The 27,684-nt window shown below is 41.4% G+C and overlaps 1 protein-coding gene and 1 long non-coding RNA gene across 5 annotated transcripts in view; one reads left to right on the top strand and one right to left on the bottom strand.

Moving 5' to 3' along the window:
• The window catches only part of LOC123349272, a 91,386-nt gene extending 70,389 nt beyond the window's left edge, over window positions 1–20,997 (top strand). The window contains exons 3-4 of the long non-coding RNA XR_006573450.1: window positions 12,547–12,623; window positions 20,925–20,997. This is a non-coding gene — a long non-coding RNA (uncharacterized LOC123349272). The remainder of the gene's footprint in view (window positions 1–12,546; window positions 12,624–20,924) is intronic.
• The window catches only part of CDH16 (cadherin 16), a 63,959-nt gene that overhangs the window by 22,726 nt on the left and 13,549 nt on the right, over window positions 1–27,684 (bottom strand). For 2 of the 4 annotated variants that reach the window (XM_044987187.1, XM_044987189.1), the window contains exons 4-12: window positions 26,324–26,470; window positions 24,204–24,342; window positions 20,305–20,463; window positions 16,313–16,509; window positions 13,825–13,950; window positions 11,584–11,734; window positions 10,535–10,765; window positions 8,912–8,988; window positions 6,351–6,539 (exon numbers count right to left, since the gene is read on the bottom strand). In XM_044987187.1, coding sequence (XP_044843122.1) covers window positions 6,351–6,539; window positions 8,912–8,988; window positions 10,535–10,765; window positions 11,584–11,734; window positions 13,825–13,950; window positions 16,313–16,509; window positions 20,305–20,463; window positions 24,204–24,342; window positions 26,324–26,470 — 1,416 coding nt within the window. Of the gene's footprint in view, window positions 1–6,350; window positions 6,540–8,911; window positions 8,989–10,534; window positions 10,766–11,583; window positions 11,735–12,345; window positions 12,425–13,824; window positions 13,951–16,312; window positions 16,510–20,304; window positions 20,464–24,203; window positions 24,343–26,323; window positions 26,471–27,684 lie in introns of all 4 variants that reach the window. The other 2 variants (XM_044987191.1, XM_044987188.1) reach the window with 2 other exon arrangements.

The raw sequence follows: 27,684 nt of genomic DNA, 5'->3' as shown, positions 1-27,684 counted from the left end.
TTTGTTCTGGGTTGGGTCCAAAACTAGAAGGGATGTAATTTGGGTTGTCTGTGAGTTAAATTTCCTGAGAACAGACTTTTTCCATGACAGCTTCAAATGGTGAGAATTTGAGACTTCTACCACTTAGGCCAAATTCAAACCCTGCCCTAAACTTAATCTCAATACCAGCCCTTCTCTAATTCTTAGAGCTGAGTTCTGCCTTCAGGTATTTTGACTGGGGGCTTACACCTCAAGGCATTTATGTTGTATTATGCGTAATAAATCTTTCAAGTCCATTCTATAAAAATATTACAGTAATTACTCTTGTGTTTTGGACCATTACTATCAAATATCTTAGTCCATTTGTGAAAGGGTTTCCCATTACATTATTAGCACTTGTGGTTTAACATGTAAACCTGCAGGTCAGCAAGCACAGCAGGAATAGCTGAGAGAGATGCCCATTATATGCAATATTTCACTAAGGCTTGGCTGTAGAAATCTCCTTTCTTCCTTATTTGGTCATGGCACAATACTCTGTGAGCATTCCGCCTCCTCTGTGTGCATTGAAATCCCCCTGCTAAGAAACTAACTTGTTTTGTAAGTATTCCTCTAGTATACTGAACTGGTGGAAACTTTGGCATACTGCCTCTGTCATAATGAGGCATATGACAAACATTACTGAAAGGAAGATGCAATTATAATATGGGATCTTTTAAAAGAGGCAAAATACAAAAATATAACACTGCCTCTTTCATTCCAGAGAGGAAGTGCGGTATGCTGGTTAAGCACACTACTGGGAGTCAGGAGATACTGGTTCTATTCCCAGATCTGCTGCTGAGTCACTTGGGGACCTTGCTCAAGTCATTTCACGTCTGTTTCATCTTTCCTGTGGGTAAAGTGGGGCTAATATGTATTTAATAATGACCTGATTCTGTGCCACTGAAATCAATGGAAGCTTTGCCTCTGACAACAGTTATCAAGCCCTAAGGAAGTAATTGATAATGTGTTTGAAGTGAAATCCTGGTGCTGTATAAATTTAAATTATTAGGCACTGTAAAATATTTCATTTTATTCTACCTATAAACTACAATGGTTGTCTGACGTTTTTACATATAAATATAGATTGCTACTGCCACTACTTAACACCGATCTAATACTTTTGTCTTCCAAGTTTTTTGGGTTTTTTACAGACATTAATAAATCCCGACAACCACAATACAAGGTTGATAAACACTATTATCCCCATTTTCCAGTTGGAAAACTGAAGCAGAGCCACTTGCCCCAGGCCACAAAGAGGAGTCAGTGTTAGGATATGTTTACATTGGCACTTGAGTAGGCATATCTGGGCTAGTTTTGATGGAGCTAGCATGCTAAGAATGGCAGTGCAGACATAGCAGGGCACAGGCACTGGGACGGGCTAGTTGCCTGAGTACGTACCTAGAGTTTCACACAGATTGTACTCGGGGCAGCTAACCCATTCTGACACCCATGCTGTTGTGACATTATTATAACTTTCCGCTCACTAGCTTGATCAGAACTAGTGTAGGTATGCTGACCCTTGCTGGAAATTATACATCCTACTCCAGTGTAGACATACTCTGAGAGACCCAACTTCTGCTCTCTTTTTAAGTCTGATTGTAGTTCTAATGTGTTTATTTGTTTAGATACAGAAAATGCTTTAATTTCTCACTTCCTTATATGTTAAAAATCAGCAAATTAACCCCCATCCCCAAAAAGCCCCTAAAAAGGAGAAGGGAGTAGGCGTGAGGGTGGGAGGGAGGGAGGAAAGGGGAAGTCCCTGCGAAGCCAACCAGGACTTCTGACAAGAAAACCAAGGGCCCCAAATCAGAGCTAGGGAGGAGGAGCACTCTAAAAACAATGATGACTTGATAGAATCTTGGTTTTACAACTCTCTTGGACTGGCAATGATTTACTTCCAGATGTGCCTGGCTTGCGTCAAGGAGCAAACAAACCATAGAGATGGGGTAGAATTATTAGTAACCCTGTTAGTTTACTAAACACTAAAACAAAGTTAACATTCCTCTCAAAGATTTAAAATAAGATTAGAATAATGTAATCATCATCATTCTGTAAGGGCAACTTTTAAAACACAGACTAAATAAATACAATCATGGATTGAAACAGCACTCTGGGATTGGCTGCAACTCACTTTTTGGTTCAGGATTTCTTCCTTTCTCCTACTGATTACCTTTGATTATGTGTAGCTATCTCTGTTATAGTATCTCTCTGAACTATAATCTTGTGAGAAGACAGGAAGATTGATAGATTACTCTCCCAGTAGGTTTAACCATAGTTTTAAGCATTCTCCGGCAATAATAATTACACTTAGCACTTACATTTTCAATAAGCTTCATCATGCTTTTTAACTAACTAATCCTCACTACCTTCTGAGGTAAGTGAATTGTGTAATTCCCATTTTAGGGATGAGGAAACTGAGACTTGAGACAAAGTGACAAGGCTGCATAGCAACTAGAAGTTAATGTCAGAGGATTAGAACTCAGGTGTTCCTGGCGTTGTGCTCAGTACCCTCTGCTTTGGTGCAGAGATACAAGGGGATTCTTCTGTGTAATTTCCATCTTGGCTATGAGCCGAATGCGGTCTTCAGATACGTGTATGTGATTTCAGCTACCCCATTAACTCCAGTGATATGCTAATCTGACGGTGGAATTTGGTCTGATATCCCTGTTATCCAGATTAGAATTTACCCCTTAAATTTTGTGCCGGGGCCTGATCAAAGCCCATTGAAATTCATGGGAGTCCTTCTACTGACTTCAATGGGTTCTGGATCATGGCTTGTAGTTTATGCCTATAGAGCATTGTAGGCAGGGTTAGTGTTTTGTGTTTCAGGTTTTAGGGTCTAGCACTCTCGGTGGCTGAATCCCACAAAGAAATGTGTTGATTCAAGAGCTGCTTTCTCTGATTCATTCTCATCACATTGTTCCTGACAATTGGGTTCTCCGTCCCCCTGCTGTTCTAAAGGGGGAGACCCTCACAGCAACTCAAGCGCTCAGATAAGTGAGATGTCTGCTGCAGTCTAAAGGCCAGAATTTGCAACTCATGACAATGAAATACTGACTGGCTCAAGCCAGGGATGGTGCAAGGTTCTCCATGCAGTTCAGCACAGTTCATCTCAAACTTAACTTGCCACATCCCCTCCTGGCTGTCTCCTGAGCTAGGACTCCCAACTGTGATATTAGAAGGTGTATATTTGTCCACCAGGTATTCAGCCGATACCGCCGAACTCTAGTATTTATGACCCAGACACTGCAATTTGGACAAAGAACTATTTGAACTTTTCCTATACTGCTTATGACCTCTCACTTCTGTGCTATACAAAGTCATATGCTAAAAATGAAGCTCTGTGCCACTGAGCCCCTAGTTTTTAAATATTATGTTTAACATTATGCCACTAACTTTTTTCAAGGGCTTAACTGTCCTTGTAAGTGGCACATGGCAAGTAAAAAGGTAAGGCTTTAGCTGACTTCACTGAAAGGAAATGATCACTTACTCTTCAGCAGACAGCAGTATATCAGCACTTGCAGTGATGACACTGAAAAGCCAAGCTTTTACCCTTTCACTGACGTCAATGGAAAGGTAAGACTGGTTTACAAAGAAATAAACCAATAAGGCTGTACTGCATTATATAATTACTAAAAGTTAATCTCCTTTGTTGCCTTTATTTATTAGTGACTCATATGGTCCCAGGACAGAACCCTGATTGCCTTCTTATGGCTTTGTTTGTTCCTTCTTGAATGCAGAAGAAAAATGGATACATGATAATATAGAAGGGCTCAATCATACAGTCCTTAACTAGGCAAAATTCCCACTGAAGTCAAGGAGTGCAGGGTCAGATCTCTAATGGCAATCTCCTTTCCTAGGGACGATGGCCAAATGACTACTTCTGTTGCTTGTTATTTAACAATGCAATGACTTCATTATATACTCAGTCTGTAGTTGATCACTTACTCTTTTAATTCAAGCCAAAATTGCCAGATTAAAGTGAATAGAAAAACCAAAACTTAATTCCTAGGAGTTTAGAGACTTTTTTTATAAGAAAGGAAATATTTTAACTCCAAAGTTCTAGAAAGTTGTGTATTATTGTCTTTTCCCCACCTTTCTCCTGTAACTTTATACTGCATTCTGCTGGCCCCTACAAAAGAGCAGAGTAAAAGGAATATCTGTCATAGGAATGAGGAGTTTGCTATAACCCTGCTCACAGCCTTGTCTGTTTTTCTTCAAATTTTCTGGGGTGTAATAGGAGCCTATATAAGAAAAAGACCTAAAAATCAGGACTGTCCCTATAAAATCGGGACATCTGGTCACCCTACTGGTAGGAGCACTAGTGGTCATTGATGTTCATGAGCAGCATGTCATGTAGACCTTGACCAGGGTTAGACAATACCATGCTTAAAACATCAGCAGCTGCCTAGAGCCCTGGCTAAACTAGTGCTCCCACAATTGGTACCAGTGGTATTTTAGTACAGAATTCCTCCCAGAAGTGTTAAGGCCATTGTAAGCAGAGATTTCCTAGCTCCTTTTTCCTAGCGCAGATGTTCTTTTTAGCTTAGTGCCCATTAACTCGACTCTTTTTGTGGATCCTCAGAAAAATGAAGTACCAAGTTAGAAGAAGAAAGAAGAAAAAAAGATAAGTTTCATAGTGCCTCCTTTTTGGATACGGATCGTGGAACATTAGACATCACATGAGCCTTTTAAAATACAAGGCAGATGGACAATCCTTTCTAGGGGGCTTGTCTAAAAAGATGCATTTTATTTTTTTATGTCAGGGTAACTAACGTGTGTAAGCTATCCTGAGGTAAAAACACAGTGAAGACAAGGCACTTTAGTTTTACCACGAGGTAAACTACATAAGGTCAACCCCAGGCGAGGATATAGTGCTGACTTCGCCTAGCTTAACTTGTCGTAAAACTTGCCTTGTATTCACTGTGTTTTTACCTCAAGATAACTCACGTGCATTAGATACCACAAGGTAAAAAATGCACCTTTTTTTTTTAGCAATTAAGACATGGCCTAGGTCTGACAGTTGGGCACCTTTCACAAACACTGTATATGCTTAAAAGAAATTCAGAACAAAAGCCCCTTGGATTTAATGTTTGGAGGTAGAGCTGGGCTGCTTCTAAAGTCTCAGTAACCCCTCCCCTCATTAAACCATAAACCAGAGATGGGTGAGACTGCCATCAAGATATGTTCATACACTTTGGGTAGAATCTGGATGTCATTTAGAGCTGGTCGGATTCATCCAGGTTCAGACAATTCAGTGCTAATGGCATTTACCTTATCATATGGTGCCACAAGACAAAGGAAAACTGTAGTGACTAGAGAGAGTGCTAAGTACTGACTAAATAAAAGTATATTAAATTAAAACAATTCTGTTATCAATATGGTGCTGTTGTCTCAGCAAGAGACCAACTGCCTAACACTTTTCAGGAGAGCCAGTCTCATGACACGGAACAGGACGTGACTGGGCAGATTCTGTTCTTGGTTCCACCAGAGTAAATGCAGAATAACTCTACTAAAGTCATTAGAATTACTCTACATTTACTTTGGAGGAACTGAGATCAGAATCTGGCACAGGGGTTTTAATTCAGAAGTGACACTAAACTGCCGTAATTTATACCTTATGAGTAAAACTAGCCAAGACTCAGTGTTTGTCTACAGGGAGAGTTAATGCATGGCAAGCCCACGTGTAAATCTATAGTGCACTAGCTTGCCATACTCTACTTGGCTGTGTGGATCCTGGTACCACACACTAAAAGTTCTATAGTGCACTTTGACATACTGCTGTCACTACAGAACTTTCAGAGTGTGTGGTAGCAGGATCCACATGGCTAGTTAGTGTATGGCAAGCTAGTCCTCTGTAGCTTTTCACTCTGGCTGGCCGTGCATTAAATCTCTGTGTAGACAAGCCTTTACTCTTTACATTCTCACTCACTCACTTACAAATAGGTACCCTACACCCAGTTACACATTGCCTCCAATTTTGGCCCACTAAGTCTAAGGGAATCTATATTAGTGTAATTGACTGGGTGGAGGAAAGGGGTGTAGAAGGAATAGGAGGTGGTAAAAAGGAGTATATTAAAATAGTGGCGCAGCCTACTGATCTGAGCAAATTTAAATTAAATGTAGTTCTTACACACATTTACAAATTTAAATTAAATGTAGTTCTTACACACATACATAGATATATATATATATATATATTTCTGTGACCATGTTCCACACATACACACATAGATATAGATATATATTTCTGTGACCATGTTCCACACATACACACATAGATATAGATATATATTTCTGTGACCATGTTCCAGACTAAAAGTACATAGTACCTTTTCAAGCCAGATGCTGGCTGTGCCATTTTGTGGATTGCTGAGAATTTTGAAAGTTTCATCTTCATTTCCTGATTCCACGGAAAAGTTTACGAACTTGAACTTCTTCTCTTCATCCGCGTCTGTTGCTGTAATGGTTGTTATTAATGTACCTACTTCTGTATCCTCAGGAAAACTGAATGGCCCATACTGCATTTAAAAAGATGAAAGAAAAACCAGAAGTTCTATTTCTTATTGTGCTACTGTTTTACACTTTCCCTCAGGTTACTTTTAGGTGCAGTAGAAGAAAAGAAGTTGGTATAAGACATGATGATTGCACCAGTGGTTATAAGTATAGGATGATTACTGGACAGTCTCTCTCTATTTATTTAATCTAGGATTGGTTTAACTAGGATTTGGTTTACCCGTATTATTTGCATTATTCCTATTATGATAGTGTCTAGAAGTCCTATTGTGCTATGAGCTGTACAGCCATGTAGAGGAAATTATCCATGCCCCAGTGATCTTACATATGAACATACCAAGTAGTTATAAAGGAAATGGAGGGGATGAGGGAAGAAGGAGGAGGAGGTTATAGTAATATAAATATGTTGCATAGACAAGCTATGTGCACAATTTGTAGGCAGCCAGTTTTTATATAAATGGTAAATAAGCACGGTAGTAGCTTAAGTCCATACCAACTCTCCTTTTTTTTTTTTTTACTGTGACAGGTCTTTGACTCTCTAGCACTACGTATCTGAATTGATTTGTAAATGCATTTGTTATTATAACCTTAGAAATAGTAAATTAACATTTGTGATGAAGTGCCAGGTCTAATACATAGACATTAAGGGAAGGATTTTCAAAAACACTTAATCCTGCTCCCACTGAAGTCAATGAGAGTTTTATCCCTGACTTAAATGAGAGCATAGTTAGACCAACACTGAGCATGTTTGAAAATCCTACCCTTAACCTTTACTATATCTATCTCCGTATGGAAGTGATTAAGCTACAGGGTTATTTGCATTATATTCAGTGCACCAGGGTGCCATTCTGTAAGATGTCAGCACTCCTTTGACAGCTAGCTATCAGAACAAAGTTTCCAACTCTGGTGTGTTAATCTTTGAATTCTGTCCCCACTGAGATCAAACATTGCACCTTCTATAATAAGAGTGACAACATCTTAACAGGGCTGATATTAATCAAGAGCACTTGGAATTGCTTCTGTGTTTTGTGCTGTGTTTATTTTACCCTTAAGCAACCCAGGGAAACATTGAAATTACAAGCAAAATCTGTTGTTCTTTTTGAAGTAGTACTCAGTTCATCAGCACCATTTGTGTGAAGCAAGCGAGCCTTTGCTTTTGTAAAATAATGTTGCAATCAGTAAATGGGATGTTGTCAAAGCTGCTACAGTCAGTCAAAACTCTGACCTGCCGTTAAAAGTTTCACAAGTCGCTTCTCAGTGTTTTACCAATTCTTTGTGTCTTTATACACCCAATTCAGTGTTGTTAAGGCTCATGATTTTGAGAGTCATGCGATATCTAGTGGTCTGCTTATAGCCCAGCTCCTAGAGACAGGTGATTATGTGACAATCTCAGCCTTTATTTAAAAAAATATGAAGAGTATGTTTTTGTTCTTTTATGTGTGAAAAGCTTAAAACTGTGACTGGAGTGTTACCTCCTACAAGTTCAAAAATTAGAAGGGGGGGGGGTGAAGAGCCGCATATTTATTTTTTCAAAATTTTGTGGTTTTTTTAAGATAATCTGATTTGCGGGGCCAGACTCATGGTTTTTGAACATCTGCTGTTGTCAGTACTGTCACTCCCTGTGCACAGAACTACCCCTACGTGCACACACCCTGCTCTTCTAAGAGGGTTCTGGGTGTTCCCTTAGTTATCAGTTCTGCGATGAGTAGGGGAGGAGAACAGTATCTCGAATTGGAAAATACAGACGTGTACACACCAATACAACTACATACCCACTATCTATGCACCTACACATACACAAACACACGCGCAGGAACCCACCCACACATACATCCACATGCACACCTGCATATACAGCCCAACCATACAGACACAAAGCTGACAAAACTACATGCTGCTTGTCAAAAATGCATCCTCACTTGAATGCAACAGTCCAAAACTGCAGACGCTTTTTATAAACACACCAATACACATGTACAAGACACAAATAAAACTGTGCACAAACACAAGCCCGCACCTACCCACCCATGCACAAAAATATGCATCCATGCACTCACATACCCATTCACAAACACAAGCATGCATGCATATACCTACCCAGGTGTGCCCCTGCCCACCTATGATGGACATTGGTGTATGTTCCTTCATTAATAAAGATGACATAATACCTAGACTACATTTTTATCTTTCTTGCTTGGACTGTTGAATCTAATGTGCTCTGGATTCCTTTCATCAATAGAACTGAGGGGAGAATACAGCATGTGTCTTTACAGTGCTGTAATATTCATCACTTTGTGGATGTCTTTAAGACCATATCATATCTTCCCAGTCACTGATCTACACGTATTGTAAATCACTCGCATACTAAGAGAGTTACCTTTGTCTGTAAGAATACAGGAGGGCTGTCATTAACATCCACAACTTTGATCAAGACTGTACAAGTGCTGCTGAGACCTGGAAACAAACAGAGGATTTTTTCAGATTTCTTGACCAAAGTAAATATTTGATGCAGAAGCAGCTATTCTGTAAGGAATATTGTGCTTTTGAGAGGAGATGATAATCTTGTTTCTATTCAGGGCCTGATCTGAATCTGAAGACTACAAAAGCCAGGAGAGCAAATTCTGGGTGCTGTGTGTAGACATCATAAATGGGAGTTGAAATAGCAGTTCCTTAATTCCAGAATTGTCTGTATTTCAATGTGTGTGCACACAAATCTAAAAAGATTATCTAAAACATATGACACACCGATCCACTTTAAAAATAATCTTTCACTCCCTCTCTTCTGTACCTCAGCCATTCCAGGATGAAATCCTGCCTCCCCCTCAGTTGTACGGTCTGGCTCTAGTGCATGTGATCACTCACAAGAGTTCAGGGACTATTTTTTTTCTCTCCAGGGGTTGCAATGTGTTTTAACACTATAATCTGCATGTGGGAGGGAGCAAGATATCTGGTTAGCAGATGAGACTGAAACCAGATTCTCAGCTGGTTTAAATCAACAGAGCTCCATTCATTTCACTGGGGTTACACCACTTTACAGTAGCTGAGAATCTGGCTCTTGAATTCTAGTCCTGGCTCTGTCACCTTGTACAAAGTGTTAATAATACTCATGTCTTTCCCAGGGAGGCAGGAGGTTAATTTCACTGGAGAGAGACTGAAACTTTACAATCCAGCCTGAGTAAGGTGCAGCGCAGAGCTGTTCCAGGAACCAAACTAGGACTCTAACAGACAGCCTGACCTGTGCTTGGCTCCTGGAGAAGGTCAACTGTAGAAGTCCTTTTATTGGTTTAGCTTATTGTTCCTCCCTTAAAGCTCAGCTGCACAGGCTGGCCCATTGCAGGGGCAGTCCTCAGGCTCCTCTCACTACTTCTGCCTGCCTGCCCGCCCACTCCCAACCCATCTCTGCAGCCTAGCAGCAGCTGCTCTTCCTCCCACCCCTTCACACAGTCTGGCAATGCCAGTACCCAGTTTGGGGACGAACAGTCGCTTCTTATTCTTTGCACGGGTGTACTACCAGACTCATAAGTGGCCTTTAGTATTTGTAAAGTGCTTTGAGATCCTCCCATGAAATGTTATAGAAACTGCAAGTGTGCAGTCGCTGAGCTGCACCCCGTGACTTAAACCAGCAGGTTCAGGACCTCCAATGGTGCCATGTCACTGGGCGATCGCTAACTAATCATCTCGATTCATGATAGTATGCCTCATAATAAATTTGTATGCAGAATGTGAATGCCACAGCTACTGTCTGACTAAATATTTACATGTAGGAGACCTACTATACTGAGCAGTTTCCCAGAAAAGGCAATCATTTTTGGACTTATTGAATTTCAGTTCTGGAAAGTGATGCATGTTGAGACAATTTCATGCAATCTGCAATTTGATCAATGTATTTAACTGAGGGAGTGTTTGTTTTAGATGAGGGTGTTTTGTTTTTTACATTGGGCACTGCAACAGGTTAATAACAAATCACTGCTCAGATCCCATGATCCTTCAGAAAACATACCCCCTTCATTCCCAGCAAGATCTGCTGCGAGAACAAGGAGGTGATAGTACTTTGCAGCATTGGTCATCAGTTCGGAATCCTGTAATGTTATCACTCCACTGTCTTTCCCAATATGAAATAAAAAGCCTTCCGACCCTTGAGGCTCCTGGCTTAATATCTCATAAGCAATTTTAGCATTGTTGGTCTTTGGGTCATCAGCATCTTCTGCTTTTACTGTGATAATCTCACTCCCTGCATGCAGAGAAACATCACCAGTTACCAGTGAATAAAGGAACTATAAACACAGCAATTAAAAAAATGACTTTTTAAAGCAGTGATTTATTTGTCATTTCAACTCTTCAGTTAGCATAAGAGATGAGCCTAAGTTGCAACATTTAGAACCAGATCCAAACTTTCCCCAAGATCAGTGTGTTTTGATCTGCAGTTTGGAGTAATTTCTTCTTAATATACAGGATTCAGTGAATATGTTGGCACATTATATCTTCACAGGAATACAACCAAAACAAGAAACTAGACAAAAGGACATTTTGGAACACGCCCATTTTAGGTAATATTAGTATAGGCAGTTACCATTTTAGGTAATATAGTTGACAAATTTTCCCATGATTAAATTACAAAGGTTTTCATTTCCCTTTTTTACTAGTCCTATTGGTTTATATTTAATTTTTATGTTTTAAGGTGAATACAAGATTCACAAAGTGTTTAGTTTGCCATAACCCACCTCTTGATGGAGCTCACATGGCGGCTTAAGGGAACAAGCACTCCCCTTTCAATGCAAGGGGACTGAGTTCAAATGCTCTCCTTGCATTTTATTTTAGGTCAGACTAGAGGATCCTAATGGCCCTTCTGGCCTTAAAAAATCTATGACCCTCTGAATTATACCTCCTGCCTCTTGTGCAGGCAATGCTCTCACTGAAGTCTTGCTTTGTAAGAACTGTATGACTGGGCCTGGGGTAGAGAATGGTCATCTTATCAGTATTGCTTCTATCCACATGTTGGCCACCATGAGCATTTTGCTTCCTGTGATGCCACAGACAGACAACTCTCACCTTTGGCTGTGTTCTCCTCAAGTTCTACCTGATAAATCTCCTGGGAGAATACTGGCCCATTGTCGTTCTCATCCATCACTGTTAGCAGGAGCTCTAGTGGCTCATTGTACAGCATTCCATCCTTGTTCTCAGCAAAAATCTGAATCTCATACTGACAATGTTCAAATGAATTCATAAGAAAATTTATAATTAACCTAAGATTTAATCAACTTTATTCATTTAATAGAACTTAACATTTATATTTGCCCTTTTAGAAAAGTCTACTCAGTGGAATGGGGATAGAACCAATATGCTTCTGTATATATTATATGGGAGTTCTATAGAGATTACCCTAAGTCTGCAGAATTCAATAGAGAATGAGATGCTTTCTTTAAGATTTTTAAGCCATGCTATAAACTATTATAGAAGGGATATAATTCTGTGACAAATTATATAGACTGGTTACCATTCTCTATTACACTATATAGAACTTTCCTATGAAACTTCTTACGGGTTACATAGGGCCTAATTTTGCACTACTTAATCTGGCAAATCTCCTATTGAAACCAATGGGAGTTCTGCTGAAGAGAAGAGTGTAGGACTGGACCCGTAATATTTAAAATTCTCTCCCCTTTCCTGTGCTACAGATTGTCCCTCCAGCTAGGGGAAGTGATCCATATGAAATTAATTCTTCTGAAACTCTGTGCTGCATGTGAACCATGACAGTGGGTACTATAAACAGCTGAGTTACCAGCACAGTCTGACTTGGAAACTAAGCTTTACCAAAACATGTTAATCTTGGATCATATCCGGAACATGAGCCTTTGTCCCATGAGCTAATCATTTCTGGACTAGCATGCCTCTGAAAGACAAAGCCAACATTTCATTCTATTTATAAACTATGCAGACAAGTATTGATCAAGGTTCAAATTACAATATGATAAAGTGGGTTGTTTTTGTTTGTTTGTTTGTTTTTTGTAACAGGTCTCTAGACCCTCACTTCATTGGACACGGTGCTATCAGCTTTATACATTCCAGGGATCAGAATCTAGAGTTTGAAGGTAAAACTTGTCTACTTTCTACCATCAGTGATACTTTAGAAACCCAAATGCCAGCTTGCAGGCTTTCCAACTATATGGAAGGTCCAGGCCTCCTGCTATAAATACTATGGCCATATGTTCCCTTAATACAGGAAAATCAGCAGACTCTGTTCTGAATAATCCCCTTGCCAAAGAGTGACCTGTGGCATTGTGGTCAGGACACTGCCTCCTATCAACATGTAGACCAAAACTGTGCAGACAATAGTGTCCAAATCCTTGAGTCCAGCTATGTTCCACTTGGCTCAGGATCCGCACTCAAACACCTCATAATACCCCAGCTGACTGCTGGGAGCAAATTCAGAAGGGACCCCAAAGGCCAATTACAGCCAGGGATTTCTTGAAAATAGTCGTGCTCCAGCCAGGCCCCCCTTGCCTCAGGAATGCCCCCATACAGCCATCTATACTCTCTATCCCAGGTGGGGACTCTGTGCACAACATAGGCCAAAATCTGTCTCTGTTCTTCTCAGTGGGCCAAGCCTGAGGTCCTTACTCAAACCTCGTTCAGGTAAATAAATGCCCATTGATAGTAATGACATTCACCAGAACCACGACTGAATACAATCTGGCTGAAGATCTTAAGATTTAGCCCACTGGGAACAACTACATGAACAAGCAGAGGTCAGAGTGATACTGGCATACAAAGACAGACCGTATTAATGCACGCCATTGTATTTGGATGAAAGAAAAACAAAATACTGGCTTATTTATATTTGGCAGTTTGCTGAAGGTGGAGTCTAAAGATGCTAGAGGTGCACTGGTATAAACAATAGCAGAGTCTATCACTAATAAGCGAGGAAAGCTAGTCTAGGGGATAAGGAACTGTAGGTTTAACTCCTGGCTCAACCACAGACTTCCTATATGAACTTGGGGAAGTCACTTAATCTAGTCCAGGCCTTATTTCCCTATCTATCTGTAAAATGGGGATAATAGTACTTCCCTACCTCCCAGTGATGAGGGCCATATAAGTACATAAATAGATAGATTCTAGTTGCATGGTTCTAACTTTAAGATACTGTTTCACATACATGCAGGTTTGTTAATGAATAAGTATCTAGTGAATTTTCTTGTTAGTCAAATCTTCAAGTGCTAATTAAGGGTTGGGTACTGAAACTTCGGACTTATTCAGCTAAACTCCCTAACTGATCACTATATTCATACATACCTCTGCTTGGCTTTCTCTGTCCAGTGCTCGTGTCACATAGATATTCCCTTCTAGGTCAATTGAAAAAAGGCCTTGAGGGAAGCTCTCCTTCAGATAGTAATGGACTTCTCTGCTGTTCCAGTTAACCTGGAATCAAGGGGACAGACAGCCACAGAAATGACAAGTATTCCAAATTTGACAGGAAATGGCAATAAAATAGGAAAGGCTCCATCTCCAGAATGTGCGCCAATGAAACAAGTTGGTGGTCTCAGTTCAGTCCTAGTGGATAAGAAATCACCCACAGTCACTATCACAATGATCACTAATTGGTACATTTGCTGGCAGTCTGAGAAGCAAAACAAGAGATTGACTATACATAGAAATGAACTGCCTTCTCACCCTATAGGTCTGCCATTCAGATATATTGGCAGAGCAGCATGGGGTTGTTTGCACAGTTTCCCTGTTTGGTGGATAAATGGAGGCTGTTGATCTCTGGAGTTACCAGTCCAGCACCTTTCTTTAAAATTATGTTCATTTTTTAAAAGGCAGTCATGGGGGCGTGTAACAAGCAGCATTGCTCTGACACCTAGACAACGTGTAGTATCTGTCATTAAAGCAGCTGTGGTTGGAAATCATGCCATGATACTTTGCTACAAGAGATTTTAAAAACAATTTATATTATCTGCAAGTGCTGTATAGATGTAGTCTGCTGGCTACAGCATGGTTCTGGGAATCAAGAGAATTGGGCTGTATCCTCAATACTGTCAGATTATCGTGTAGCCGTTGGCAAGTCACTCAGGGCCTGATTTTTCAAGGCTGAGCATAATTAGATTTATGAGTCTTCATCACCTGTAAAAATCAGGTCTTCCCTAGCCTCTCTGCATCTGTTACTGTGAAATAGGCAGTAGTTGCCTACCTGCCCTTTGGAGTGCTGCAAGGCTTAAATACTTACTGTTTGTAAGTGTGCTTTGAGATCCTTCAGTGACAAGCACTATAAGGTCATATCATTGTTAGTCAGACTGCAGACAAGAGATGGCAAATGTCCACTGTACCCCAATCAACATTTATATCCACTAAATTCAAATGGCTAATAATGCTTTGATCACTGGATGCTAAAAATAACTGAAATTCTTATAAAACTTTGGGACAGGTTTCCTTGTAATTCTGTGGTATAATCTGTACATCCTCTCAAGCCAAAGCAAAATCAAATCAGCGAAAGATTTGCCTGGCATCCTTTAGCAGACTGAAAGTTAAATCACTTCAGATTGATTTAAATCCAAAACTAAATTACTAGAGCTAAAAAGATCTGCAATATCATACCAGCAAAAAGTGATAAACAGTCTTAGGCCAGATATTATAAGGGAAAGTGGACAAGCAAACTCAGAGCAATTTTTTACTGTTGCCATAGAAATGTTGTAGCTACAAACACTTTTGTTTAGACTGCACAGCCCTGGTAAAATATTACCTGTCATTGTTTTTACAAGCATAAACCCTTTCAGCTCCATGGGTGCAGAATAGTTCCTAACAAGGAGAAAGTGGAATGGTAACTCTTATAAACGGGATGTGTGTAATGCTTCATCAAGTCTGAAAATAACAGGGGAGAAGCCATTACGGAGGCTGTATTCTAATTTAAACATCCATTTATTTATGCTAGCACTAATGTTTCTTGGATGACTTTGTTTAGATTTCATGCTTCTTAACCCATATGACTGTTCCCAAACTATATACATGGAGTTGTGTGGCTGAAAGCTCCCTTACTGCATTTCTTGACTAGCCACCAGAGGAGAGTAGGAGAGACAGTGCAGTCTGTGAGCAGTGTTTAAAATAAGAATGTTATTTTAAGCAACTTTTTTTTTACACTCTTCATCTGTTCATTCCTGAGGGATTCCCTTCAGAGTTCCAGTAAACAGAACCACAGCAGGTTTCTGACCATACATTACACAGCAACGGCGCTGCATTTCTGGAATTGCTGGAATGGGGAGAGCTTTACAGGAAATCAGGCAGGTTTGGCTGAAGAAAGTTGGGAAATCCAACAGTGATATCAGCTATTGTGTGTGTAGGGGTTTGAATGGCAAACACTGGTGTTGAGCTTTGACACTTTGATAAATAGCTATGGCAGTCTGAAAAACCAATGGGTGTTTAATACTATGGCGTGGATGAAGCACACATCCATCAGTCATCACTTTAAGATCACAGAACAAGAATCCTTTTCAGTACGCCTAATTAAACTCAGCCTGCTGGTTTTACTTTGGCTTTTTAGCTTTTTGACCGCAACAATCCTTTCATAAGGAAGCTACACTCCATGGCTGCAGTCTGCAAGTGCACGTGTAAGTAATATTATTGAGTTCATTGGGACTACTCATATACCCACGGTTGCTCACATGGTAGGAGTTGGTAGGATCAAAGCCTATCCTACTAATGCAGGAGAGTGCTCAGAAATAGTTCTAAGGAGTGTGATGTTAATTCAGCCAAGTAACATGAATTTGAAAGATCTGCTTCCTTGACTCACCTTTGAAATCTTCTTTGGATAAGTTACATTTAGGTGTTCTTGAAGGAGAACGGGACTTGGGGTTATCCAGGTGTTCTCCACAACTGCAATTTCAACGTTCGCTAATGCACGATATCCCAAAGACTGATTTCCTAGGTCTTTAACCTGCACAACTAGTTTATAATTGCTCACCTGGGATGAATCTAGCAAAGAGCTACCTGCAAATACAGAGAATCTTGTCAAATACATTTTTATATCCTTTAGCAGGAACATGAAAACTGGACGGGGGGACATGAAAACTGCCTCCCTCTTCTTTGGTAGGTTAGGCCAAACAGTTAGGCCAGTTAGTTTGCAGTGGGGGTCAGGGATTCTGTGACTTCCTATATTCCCCGCTCCCCCCGCTCCATGACTCAGAGAACACTAACTTCAGCTTTGCCATTCCCACAAAGTCAGGGGTAGAAGTGCCACCTCTGCTTCCCCTGCTGGTGATAAGTGGTAAGTACATTGTATTCCTGATATCTTTTGTCACTGGTAGTGGTGGGATATTTTCGTTTAAATCTTCTCTCAAAGGTGGTTTCTGCTGCTGAAAGCCACAGGAAGCAGTATTGCCTGGGGCAGACCATCCAAGAGCCGCAGACTGTAGAGGAACCTGCCAAGGGATGGAGATGATGCGTTTGGACTCCCTGGGGAGGGATGTAGCAAGGGGGTAGGTGAAAGGGAAAAATGAGAGTTGGAGCCAGGGGAGAATTCAAGGTGAATCACCCATTCTGCTCAGGACTGGGCTTTGAGCTGAATTTGCCATCACTTACCTGCAATGTGTCCCACAAATTTCCCAGATTTCCCATGACAGACTAACTGTGCTGTCTGCGATGTAGCACATTACTTCATCCCATTGCAGAAAGTCAAGATAAAGGGCTTCCAGTGGCTCTCATTAGGACTATCCTGTTCCCACTCATTAGGGCCTATTCACCCAATTCTGCCACATCTTTAGCTGTATTGTGTCCTAGGGTCTTTGGCCCCCACCATCCATTGGTGTGATGTTGGCTGCTCACACTCTAGTGCTGAAGGGGGTTGATGCCAATTTGCTTCATGCAGACCAACAGCTTTGTGGGAGAATAACTTCAGGATGTTTCTCACTATAGTGCAGCCCCGGCTGGGACGTGTCACACGCTTCCCCCATTACTCTTCTTTAACTGAAAACCACCATTCCCTTCTTCCCTAATTCTTGTCACACACCCACACTCCAGATCTGAACCCATCCGTTATTACCTTACCACCACCCCAGTGTACGTGCAAATGAGTCCCCCTTGCTGGGATGGCAGGAAAGTATGAAGCAGGTTATGGGGAGGAGACATTCACACATTGATTCTTGGGCCTTTTAGTAGGGGCTGGCTTTGCACGGGCCCCCAGATTTACTTTAGACAGCCCTTCCCGCCCTACAGCTCTGTCGAGTTGGACAGGAGGGTCTAAACCCACAAGTGATCCCAACCCAAAACAGCCAATACTCGAAAGGGCTGCCCTTGAGAGCTTGAGTGAAGCAGGATGTGAATCCAAGGAGCAGTACCGTTAGGGTTCCTGGGGAAAGGCAGAGGCAGCACTTTGCCCCACACCAGAGACCCTAAGGCAGGAATCTCAAACTCCAATCACCACGAGGACCACATGAGGACTAGTACATTGGCCCAAGGGCCACATCACTGACACCTTTTCATATAAAGATACAAAAGCCCCCCCCACCCCCACTCCACCCCTTCCACAAGGCCCCGCCCCTGCCCTACCTCTTCCCACCCCTTCCCCAAAGTCCCCACCCCAATTCCGCCCCTTCCCTGCCCCATTCCAACCCCTTTCCCAAATCAGAGCTCAGACATAAGTGAAGCAAACAAATCTCCATGGTTGGTCTCTGTTTCCTGATTGCCCCTGTGACCTTTAGCTTTTATCTAAGATGCAGACAAGAGCTCTCCTAAGGGGTGACCACTCACTATTTTCAAGGCAGATCTTGAACCTCAGTCAAGATCATGGAAACACTTAGAGCTACTATCTCAGCCTTGGGCTTGCTTTCAAGTGCACGTTACATACAGTAGCCGCTCCTATCTAGCATTTAAAAATGTAAAAATAAAAGTAATAAGTAAAACCAGGGCCTGGTTTTCAGACCTAGGTCTTGCATTTGCACAGATTGTGTGCAAATTGTGTGCATTCACTGCACTACTGCAGTAATGCCATGCACAAACAACCAGCTCTTGTAGCTTCATAAGCAGTTATGATGCAGTGTAACACTAACATTTGCACGTGTTGTTGAAACAATTGTACCTTTTCTTATGCAGACCTTTTTAAATCTGGCCCCACTATCTTTCTTATTTTTGTTATTTTCTACTTGCTGATCTATTTATTCCTGTATTTTTGAGGAAATTTTACTTTATAATAACCTATTTTCATACTTTAATTAAAATCATGGAAATAGTCTCTTTGGTTAGACAATATTCTACAACACAGGGCAGTTAGAAAAGAAAGGAAAGTCTAAGCCAGCAGGACCTGCTAAGAGTAATATCCATTGAAACCCACACAAGAAGATTCCTCCTTCAGCTGTTGTAGCATGGGATGAAAAAACTCTAAAGTTGGGTATTCTGTTGTGGGGGAGCAGCAGACATTTAACCTATTAAGGACTTCTCTTTGCCTACATTTAATATTATTCTGTTTTCTTCTAGGCTTTTTACAAGAGTTATTTTTCTCTTAAGCCATTTGGTTCTCCACTCCCCATTGATATCAAATAATAGGTTAGGCACAATTTGTGCCATGACTCGAATTATGGGTTTAAAAAAGCTGTAAAGATTGATTTAATCCCCTCTCCATTTGTATTGACTTAATTTAGCTGCACTTTCCTGATTTTTCTGACTGTTACATTCACATGGGCTTAGTCTTTGTAGCCTCTTTCATCCAGTTCATGATGACTGCTGGTATGTGCACAAAGTGAATTTCTAAAGGACCGTTCATTGCACTACAAAACCACGACTACAGCCTGTCATTACTGGCCATGCAGTACGTGGGTGTACACAAAGCATCTGGCTGTATTTTACAAGAGTAACAATGTTTAAGTGCTCAACTGTATTTTATAATCTGCAGCTTCAGAAAAATCTAGTACAAAATAAAACCTGGTTCCATGCAGGAAGGATTTTAATCACAAACCAGGTAGAAATCTGTGTGATTAAATAGTTTCCTACAGTACGGCAATATAACTGGGTAGCCTGGTGGCACAGGCGAAAGGCAACGGGAAACCAAGAGCAGGGACTCCATCCAAGATAGTAGACAATCTACTCAACTTGGAGGTTATGATGAAGTGATACTAAAATGAGTAATGGGATGGGATTAGATTGGCACTGTTTAGATTATTTAAAAATCTGAATCAGAGTCCTGGTGGAGACTCTTGGAAGGGGCTTCCCTACTTTGTCAAAGGTAAGGGAAGCTCTTGGAAATGTAATATATAAAAATTTAACAAGGAGTTTCGTCATGGAGTGGATATTGCACTCTGTTACTTTTCCATTGTGTAGAAATTTTACTATCCAGAAGCCTGATCAGCAGAGTGGGGGGGGGGTCAACCTAAGATACGCAACTTCAGCTACGCGACCACTGTTGACCGCTGCCACTCCCCCATCGACTCTGCTTCCGCCTCTCTCTGCAGTGGAGTTCTGTAGTCGATGGCAGAGCGATCAGGGATTGATTTTATTACGTCTACACTAGACCCAATAAATCAATCCCCAATAGATCGATCACTACCCGCCAATCCGGCAGGTAGTGTAGACATACCCTATGTTACATGTGCAATAGACTTGCATATGCAATGAGGCTTTCCAGTCTATTAGTACATAAACAATGTAGGTGCCAGCTCTCACAAGGAGTGCCTGCTTGCTTTCCGCGGGTATGCACACAAAAGGAGGCAACTGACCTCGGGCCCTTCAGCCTTAAGGACCAGAATTATTCAGACACTTCAGTACAAAGGACAAAGCTACCCAGCGTTATCTTACCTTCTGCAGATAATGAAATAGCCCCTGTCCTTGAATCTACCTGGAACATATTCTCTAAGGGTTGGCTTGGAGTCTGAGTGAGGATTTTATACCGTAGATCAGCATTTGGTGTGGAAGGGTCATCCAAGTCAATAGCACTGACCCTCATGAAAGACGTTCCTGGGTTTAGAAAGATCACAGATTGGGTTTGGTGGCACAATGGTTTATCTAAAAAAAATTTTAATTCAACATGGAAAATGTTTTCTGTCACAGAATTTCAATTCTCCTTCCTTAACTTGAATCTTCCCATCTAGAATCAATTTAACTGTGTTGTGACTATAGGGATTTTATATGTGATTTTTTTTTCATGTGAAGGTGACAGCGTAAGTATAGTGTGTGTAACTTCCCCTCAGTTGCTTTATTTAACCTGGCTTTGTGTATTCACGCTAGTATACTAGTTTCTTTTGTAAAATTACATCAATTAACATTTTAAATCCCATGGATCCTTCAGCTGGCTACCATACATGAGCTGGAATAATAAATGCTTTGCAGTTATGTAGCACCTTCTACGCAAGGCACTTGGAGTCCTGTACAACCAATGATTAAACCTCACAACATTCCTTATGATCCCTGTTTTACAGGTTCCATGTTTCCAGCCCTCACTGTAGTTGGTGTTTTTCTTAAAGCACCGAACCCTGGAAGCATTTGATCAGGTGAGGCTCTCAGCTTTCAATGGGGAAAAAGTAAATGTCTAGCATGCATGGTGGCAGAAACAAGTTTGAAAATGTGACCTAAGTGCACCGTAAAGGCTCAGAAACTGGAAGGCAAATATAAACTCCCCCCCCCAGATTATTATCTATTATTATTTTATTTTTAATCTCATGATTTTTAAGACAATCTCATATTTTTGAGGCCTGATTCAAGAACACCAGAGCTGACTGTCTTTAAGAGGTGGTCAGAGTAGAGCCAAGTTCTGCCCTGGTTTTACCCCTTGTGTAAGTGGGGTAAGACAGAGAGTGGAGAGCAGGAATTGGTTCATGGATTATACAATCAGTATTCATAAAGTGCTGCTGTCACACTGTCATCACAGTCATTTGGCGGGTTAACAAACACAGACAGACATTGACAGAGTCCCAAGCATCTGCCCGCTGACCTAGTTCCCTTCCTTCCTGGATAAGCCATAATGATGGTCCAATAATGTCTTTAAGGATCATTCCCGGGGATGAGCGGTATGAACTATCAGACTCAATACTTCTGCTATGTTCCATGTTACCGTGTAGTGGGGGAAACTATAGTTGCATAAGGGTTAACAGTTGGACTAATACAAATTGGAAAATAGAATCAGGAAAATGCTGTTAGGTTAAATGCCAGTAACGCATTCAGATTGCAGTAGTATAGTTCTCTGCCTGTTTTCCTCAGTCCTCAGTTTTTGTGACAAATTGTAGCAAATGACAAGTACCCATTAAAACTCATTTAGTCTTCACACTGTGAAACCTGTTACTGCAGCATGAGATTGCTTCCATGTCTCGCGCAATCATATGGAAATGCACTCCAAACTTTTTATAGCATTCTACAATACAAAGAATGCTCTTGTCAAGAACCCCCTCCTGGGATATGATACAAAGCAGCACAACCAAAGCAACCCAAATTAATGCATTGAGGAAGCTGTCACACTTAAGGCAACTACAGATTTCAGACAAAGAAATTGGATTATTAATTAAGGGCCTTATTCTCCTCTTATTTACACCTGCTTTACAGCAATATAAGCCAGTGGAGTTCAATGGAGCTACACCTGATTTTCAGTAGTGTAAGTACCACTGCCTCTTACCCGGTGTCCTGACTGACACCTGTATTAGCATAAAATGCTACCTTGCTTAGATGGGAGCTTTTTACACCTCCTTTCCTCTCACTTTGGAGGGGGTGAAGTCAGTGGAGAACCACCCCAGTGTTTAATCTAGACCCTCTTAGGGTATGCTAGGCAAGGATGAGCAGTGTTTTTTAAAAGGTGTTTGCTAACATGTTTTAAAACTTTACTGTAGATAGGACAAGATTTGTTTTAACACACATTAGCAGACAGAAGTGACCCATGAACTCCCCCTTTGGGATTCACCTTAACCGCTAACATTAAAATACAACTTGCCTGTCACCACTTGAAGCTTAAAATGTGATTTTTTTAAATCTTCTCAAGACTCATCCTTATGCACTGAGGAGCCAGAAGTGTAAGTTAAAATAGGGTGGGGGTTACCCCAACTTAGACCTCTTTGGCCTTGGTAGAGTGGATGTAGGTAGTGCTAAGCAGGGCCGGCTCCAGGCACCAGCGAAGGAAGCAGGTGCTTGGGGCAGCCAATGGAAAGGAGTGGCATGTCCAGGTCTTTGGCGGCACTTCGGTGGCGGGTCCCTCAGTCCCTCTCTTCCTGTTTGAGCTGCTGCTGAAGTGCCGCTGAAGAGGAAGAGAGGGAGTGAAGGACTGCTGCCGAAGAATGAATTGGCGCAACTGAGCTGCTGCTGAAGTGCCGCAGATTGGCTGTGGGCTTTTTTGTTTTTTGGTTTGTTTTTTTCTTCGCTGCTTGGGGCGGCAAAAAAGCTGGTGCTAAGGGAGTCTGTTAGCGTAACGGGAACTCACTTACACATCTTTTCTGATCTTGGCCCTCTCTATGGTACTGGGTGAGCAATTTAGGCCTAAGTGTTCAGAAGTGTCCACTAATATTGGATACCTCAGTTCAAGGTGCCCAATTTGAGACACTTACCCACTGTGCCTTGGTTTCACTCAGCTCTTCCACAGGGCTGTTGTGAGGTTTAATGTTTGCGAAGCACATTGAGATCATCAGTTGAGGGGCTGTAAGTGCAAAGTACCTCCACATCGACCACAAGATATCACAGCTCATGAGATGTCCCAGAGCAACTTGCATGTACTCAGTGGAGATGCTGAGCCAAGGTGGGGTGGCACTAGTATATCTGAGAGCTGAGTTTGGCCCCTATGTCATAGAATCAGAGAAATTTAGGGCTAGAAGGGACTTCAAGAGGTCACCTCGTCCAGCCCCTTGTCACCTCAGGCCATCATGACATATCACTTGGAAGATACCTCATTTCACTCAGGTGCCTGACTTTGGCGGGAGTAAATTTTCAGGAAAACTTTCTTGGTGTTTGATAGCCTAGATCACATTCAAATGTCTTTGTTGACATGAGGAGTTAGATTCACAGGCAGATTAATCTGATGGTTTAACCATGTCAAACTTTCTGACTCCCTGTAGGAAAGCCCTGAAATTACTTTGGGTTCCATTTTAAAAACATTGTCTTTATGAGTTTATGCTCAGCTAGGCAATAACGTTTGCTGTTTAAAAATATGTTGTGAATTTTATCTATAAAACTAATGATAGAACAGTCTAGCTTCTAAGATAGGCTCCTTTTAGCCTGCTTATCTCCTCCCTGACATTTCACTACTGAGCATCAGTGATCAGGAAGCTTTGTACTGACATCTGAAAGCAGCTACACAGCAGCCCTGTGCAAAAGGCTATGGAACAAGCAATCACATGGTTTCTATATTTTCTCTCTTGTTTACTGCATATATATCGGCCAAATGGCAAATAAAAAGAATGTGCTAATCCCAAAGAGAAAGGCACTCAGCTTCTCACATCCACACGTATGGTTATGGTTATCTCTGAGGAGGGAAGCCATTTTGTACTTGTTCATTTTCCCTCTAGCCCACTCGTCCTCAGAGAGCAGATAATCTCTGAGTTGTTTCTAATATAAACATGATACAATTTATATAAATGGATGGATGGTCTTAAAAATGGAACATTTCATCAAATGTACCAAGATTATCATACACAGTGTATAAAAACCTTGGCATGAGTTAAGCGGAGGAGGATAGTAAAAATGAAATAGATCTTTATAGAAAGGAGTCAAGGAGTCACTGTTACCTTGCTTTGTCCCTTTGCTAAGAATTCCAGAGAACATATCCTCGGTCAAGACTGGCATGTTGTCATTTTCATCTTTTACTGCTATTGTTATGGTTACAGGGTTAAAAACCAGCTGCTTGTCTTCATCTTTTACAGTCACCTGATTTTAAAAGAACATGTATTTCAATAGTACTCATTTGCACATGCTGCCTTTTAAGGTTAGCGTGAGGGTATGTGAACTGTTTCTGTAAATCTAGAACGTGAAGCCAAGAGGGGTGTGTGTGCTGAGGAAGGGTCTAGGCAGAAGCAGTGGGAAACTAGACTAGGTTTAGGGATAATTTATTTAAAGTTTATAATTTTATTTAAAGTTCCTTGTTCAGTGTTAGAAGAAAGTTGTGATTCTTTACTGTTGTCACGTGACAGTAAGATTAATATACTCTGTGTATATGCCAGCCAGCTGTGATTTCTTAGTGACAAATGTGCTGCTCATTGTGGCCACCTCTAACTTCACTGCAAAAGTGGGGACTTGACCCAAATCCTCCTGCACTGAAGGCACAGGCTACTAGCCCTTGAACTGATGGAGAAAGCTGTTAGCAGTATGGGGTCTATGACACTCAGCCCAGTTCTCATTCTATCCAGTAGAGGGCAATACTCAAAATGCAGAAGAACGAAACAAAACATAACATGGAGGTTTATATGATAAAGAATGGTGACCTCTGGCTCAAGCCGCACCTGGCCTCAGTGCTGACATAGATAATATGCCTCTGGAGTCTGTGGGAAGAGGTTGATCGGAGACAGCTCATGTACTTCTTTTTGTGAGGACGCAGTATACACCGCTCTTCTGTTTACTTAGGTCCCCAGCCGGTGCAGAAGAGGAAGGAGAGCACGGCCTTGCCTTCAGTCCACACTCCCCAGGCCTTTCAGGGTGTTTTGCACCACTGTCACTAGTGCTAACAGCCCCTCAAGAAGCATAAGTTAGGGGACTGTGGTTGTCCCTGACCAGGTGAACAATGGGAGGGAGTTCCTTGTACCCTCTTCTGCACCCAGACAATCTGGCCCAATGGGTTGTCCAGAAAGAAGGCTGTGTGGACAGACATCCCAATATCTGTATTTAAATTGCATTCCCATTTCATATGCAGAAAACAACCCACCTCTTTTACTGCTGGGCAGTCTATTGAAATGATTGTCTAAGTTCAGCTTGTCACAAATACACAACAACATCACCAAACCCATGCATGGGGAAAAGTACATTCTCTGCCCTACAGAAAAAAGCTCATGCATCAGCCACAGTGGAAGGAGGTCTCTGGATCAGGGTTGAGACCATTAGAACAGCAGTGAGGGATGTTAGATACTTATGATGAATCTCAAGAAGGATAAATAGAAACTCGTGTTAGGAATAGGTACTGTGCCTTTAAGAGCAGAGCACATGTTAGAGAGAAGGGGATTGGGCCAGGAAGAACCAGCTGGAAGCAGTCCAGATGGTTTCTTAAGCAAGGCTAGATATGGTGCTCAGCTACTGTAACTCCTGTAGAATTCAGTGGAAGTTGTCGGTTCTCAATAGGTGCTCAGGAAACCTCCAGATCTGGCCCAAGCTGCTGTAAAAGGTGGTACAAAGTAAACTCAATGCGCCAGTAATAAGAGTATTAATGCACAGTGCACTAATGCAGTTTTGTAAGGCTCAGTGTGTAAACAGTCTGTACATAAGCTTTACTTTGTGTAAATGCTGAATCAACTGGAGCAGATTAGATCTAATGCATTTAGTCTGTAAACCTTGGATTCAGAGAAGAGTGACAGACCTCCATGGAGTCAAAAACAAGGAGGACACAGTCTCCGCCCCCAAGCCCGGGGCCATTAGTTATTAAATTCAAATTAGGGCACCTAAATGAATGGCTGAAATGATTTCAGAGGGGCTGAGAGCACCCATAGCTTCTGTTGATTTCCATGGGAGTTTGCCAGTGTAAGGGCTGAATAAAAGCTGAGGGAAGGTCTTAGGAGTTGGTCCTTGAGTATTTTCCTTTTGGTATCTGGCAATATTTACTTCCAACAGAACAAATGACAATGGCATTAGACAGCTGGGGTGGAGAGGGAGGAAGTAGGGCAGTGAGATGAGATGGGGCTTGTGCCATCGGAGCGTGCCATACCTGAATTGTGTAGAAAGCTTGTTTCTCCCGGTCCAGGGGTCTACTGACATAGAGAATGCCAGACTCTGGATCTATTCCAAATAGACCTTCTTCATTTCCAGCCAACTGAATGTCAGCCTCCCCATTGAGCGTGATGTTTATCTGAAGTTGGAAATCAGGTAATTAAGGGAGTATGTTAGTGCAAAGCAAAAGGGGAGAAAACATTTTACTCCTAATAGATGCATCTTATTTGCCATTTGGGGCTTCATAGCTACTAATGCTCAAAGCGCAATGCCTGCCATTTGTAAGGGCTGGCCACCAAGGGCCATTAATTCTTCTTGGTTCATGCTCAGATTCCATGGATACTAATGTGAGATCACCACTAAGCGTGGCCCAAACAGCACAACACATCTGTGGAGTAGGCAGAAGTTGGAGAGGTCTTTTACCACTGGATACTTGGAGAGTCTTGTCATCTGGAAGTAACATTTGTCTCTGGGAGAGGTAGAATCCCCAGGTTCCACTTTCAAAATGGGAGGCTGTGGTGAGCCAGCAAGTGGGAGGGCAGAGGGGCATACTGGGGAATGATGCAAATGAAGGAGGCTCTGCTCTTCTGACAGGGGAGCACTTATGTGGCCCAACACTTGACATGTATCCAGAAATGGCCTTCCCCACCATGGACCCAGAGCAATCCTCATTTGCAAATCCATACTAGTCAGGTGGGGATTCTGGCTGACGATGTTAAACAGTTGCAAAGTTTTAAAATAATATTTGTTTCTAATTACTTTTGCTTTTGGGTTCCTGTTCTGTTACTACTACAAATTCTTATTCTTTAGATAGAGCTGCACGTGCACATGGCACTTTGCAACAGCTGATCTGTGTCAAATAAACAAATCTCTGTCTCAAGAAGAACAATAATACTTAGCTCTTATATAGCACTTTTCATCCATAGATCTCAAAATGCAGGGCTTAAAATCTAATGGTACAAGCAAGCACAATACACAGACAAACACAGAGTGGTGTCCGGTCATTAAGGGCCCATTCTTTCTATACTTACTCAGGTAAAATATCCAGTGACTTTAGTGGACATTTTGCCTAAGTAGGAAATTCAGGATTAGCTTGAATGCTTCAAGAAACAAGTACATTTTGTAAGTTATTTTCAAGGAGGAGGCATCGTGACATACAATAAGATACTGAGTTTATTATTCTCTAATTATTCTGATAAAAATTGAGGGGCAGATTTTCAGTCTTCAAAAATGTGCCTACAAATATTTGCAGATATATCCATTTGCGTGCATAAAACTTGAATTTGCACAAACAACTGGACAGTTGTTCACTCAGACAGCCCCATGACCATTACATGTTGCACATGCAAGGCTTATTTT

This window comes from Mauremys mutica, chromosome 14 (assembly GCF_020497125.1).
Source record: "Mauremys mutica isolate MM-2020 ecotype Southern chromosome 14, ASM2049712v1, whole genome shotgun sequence".
NCBI lineage: Eukaryota > Metazoa > Chordata > Testudines > Geoemydidae > Mauremys > Mauremys mutica.
The sequence above is the reverse complement of the archived record's forward strand: the minus strand, read 5'-3'. Positions and strand labels throughout refer to the sequence as shown.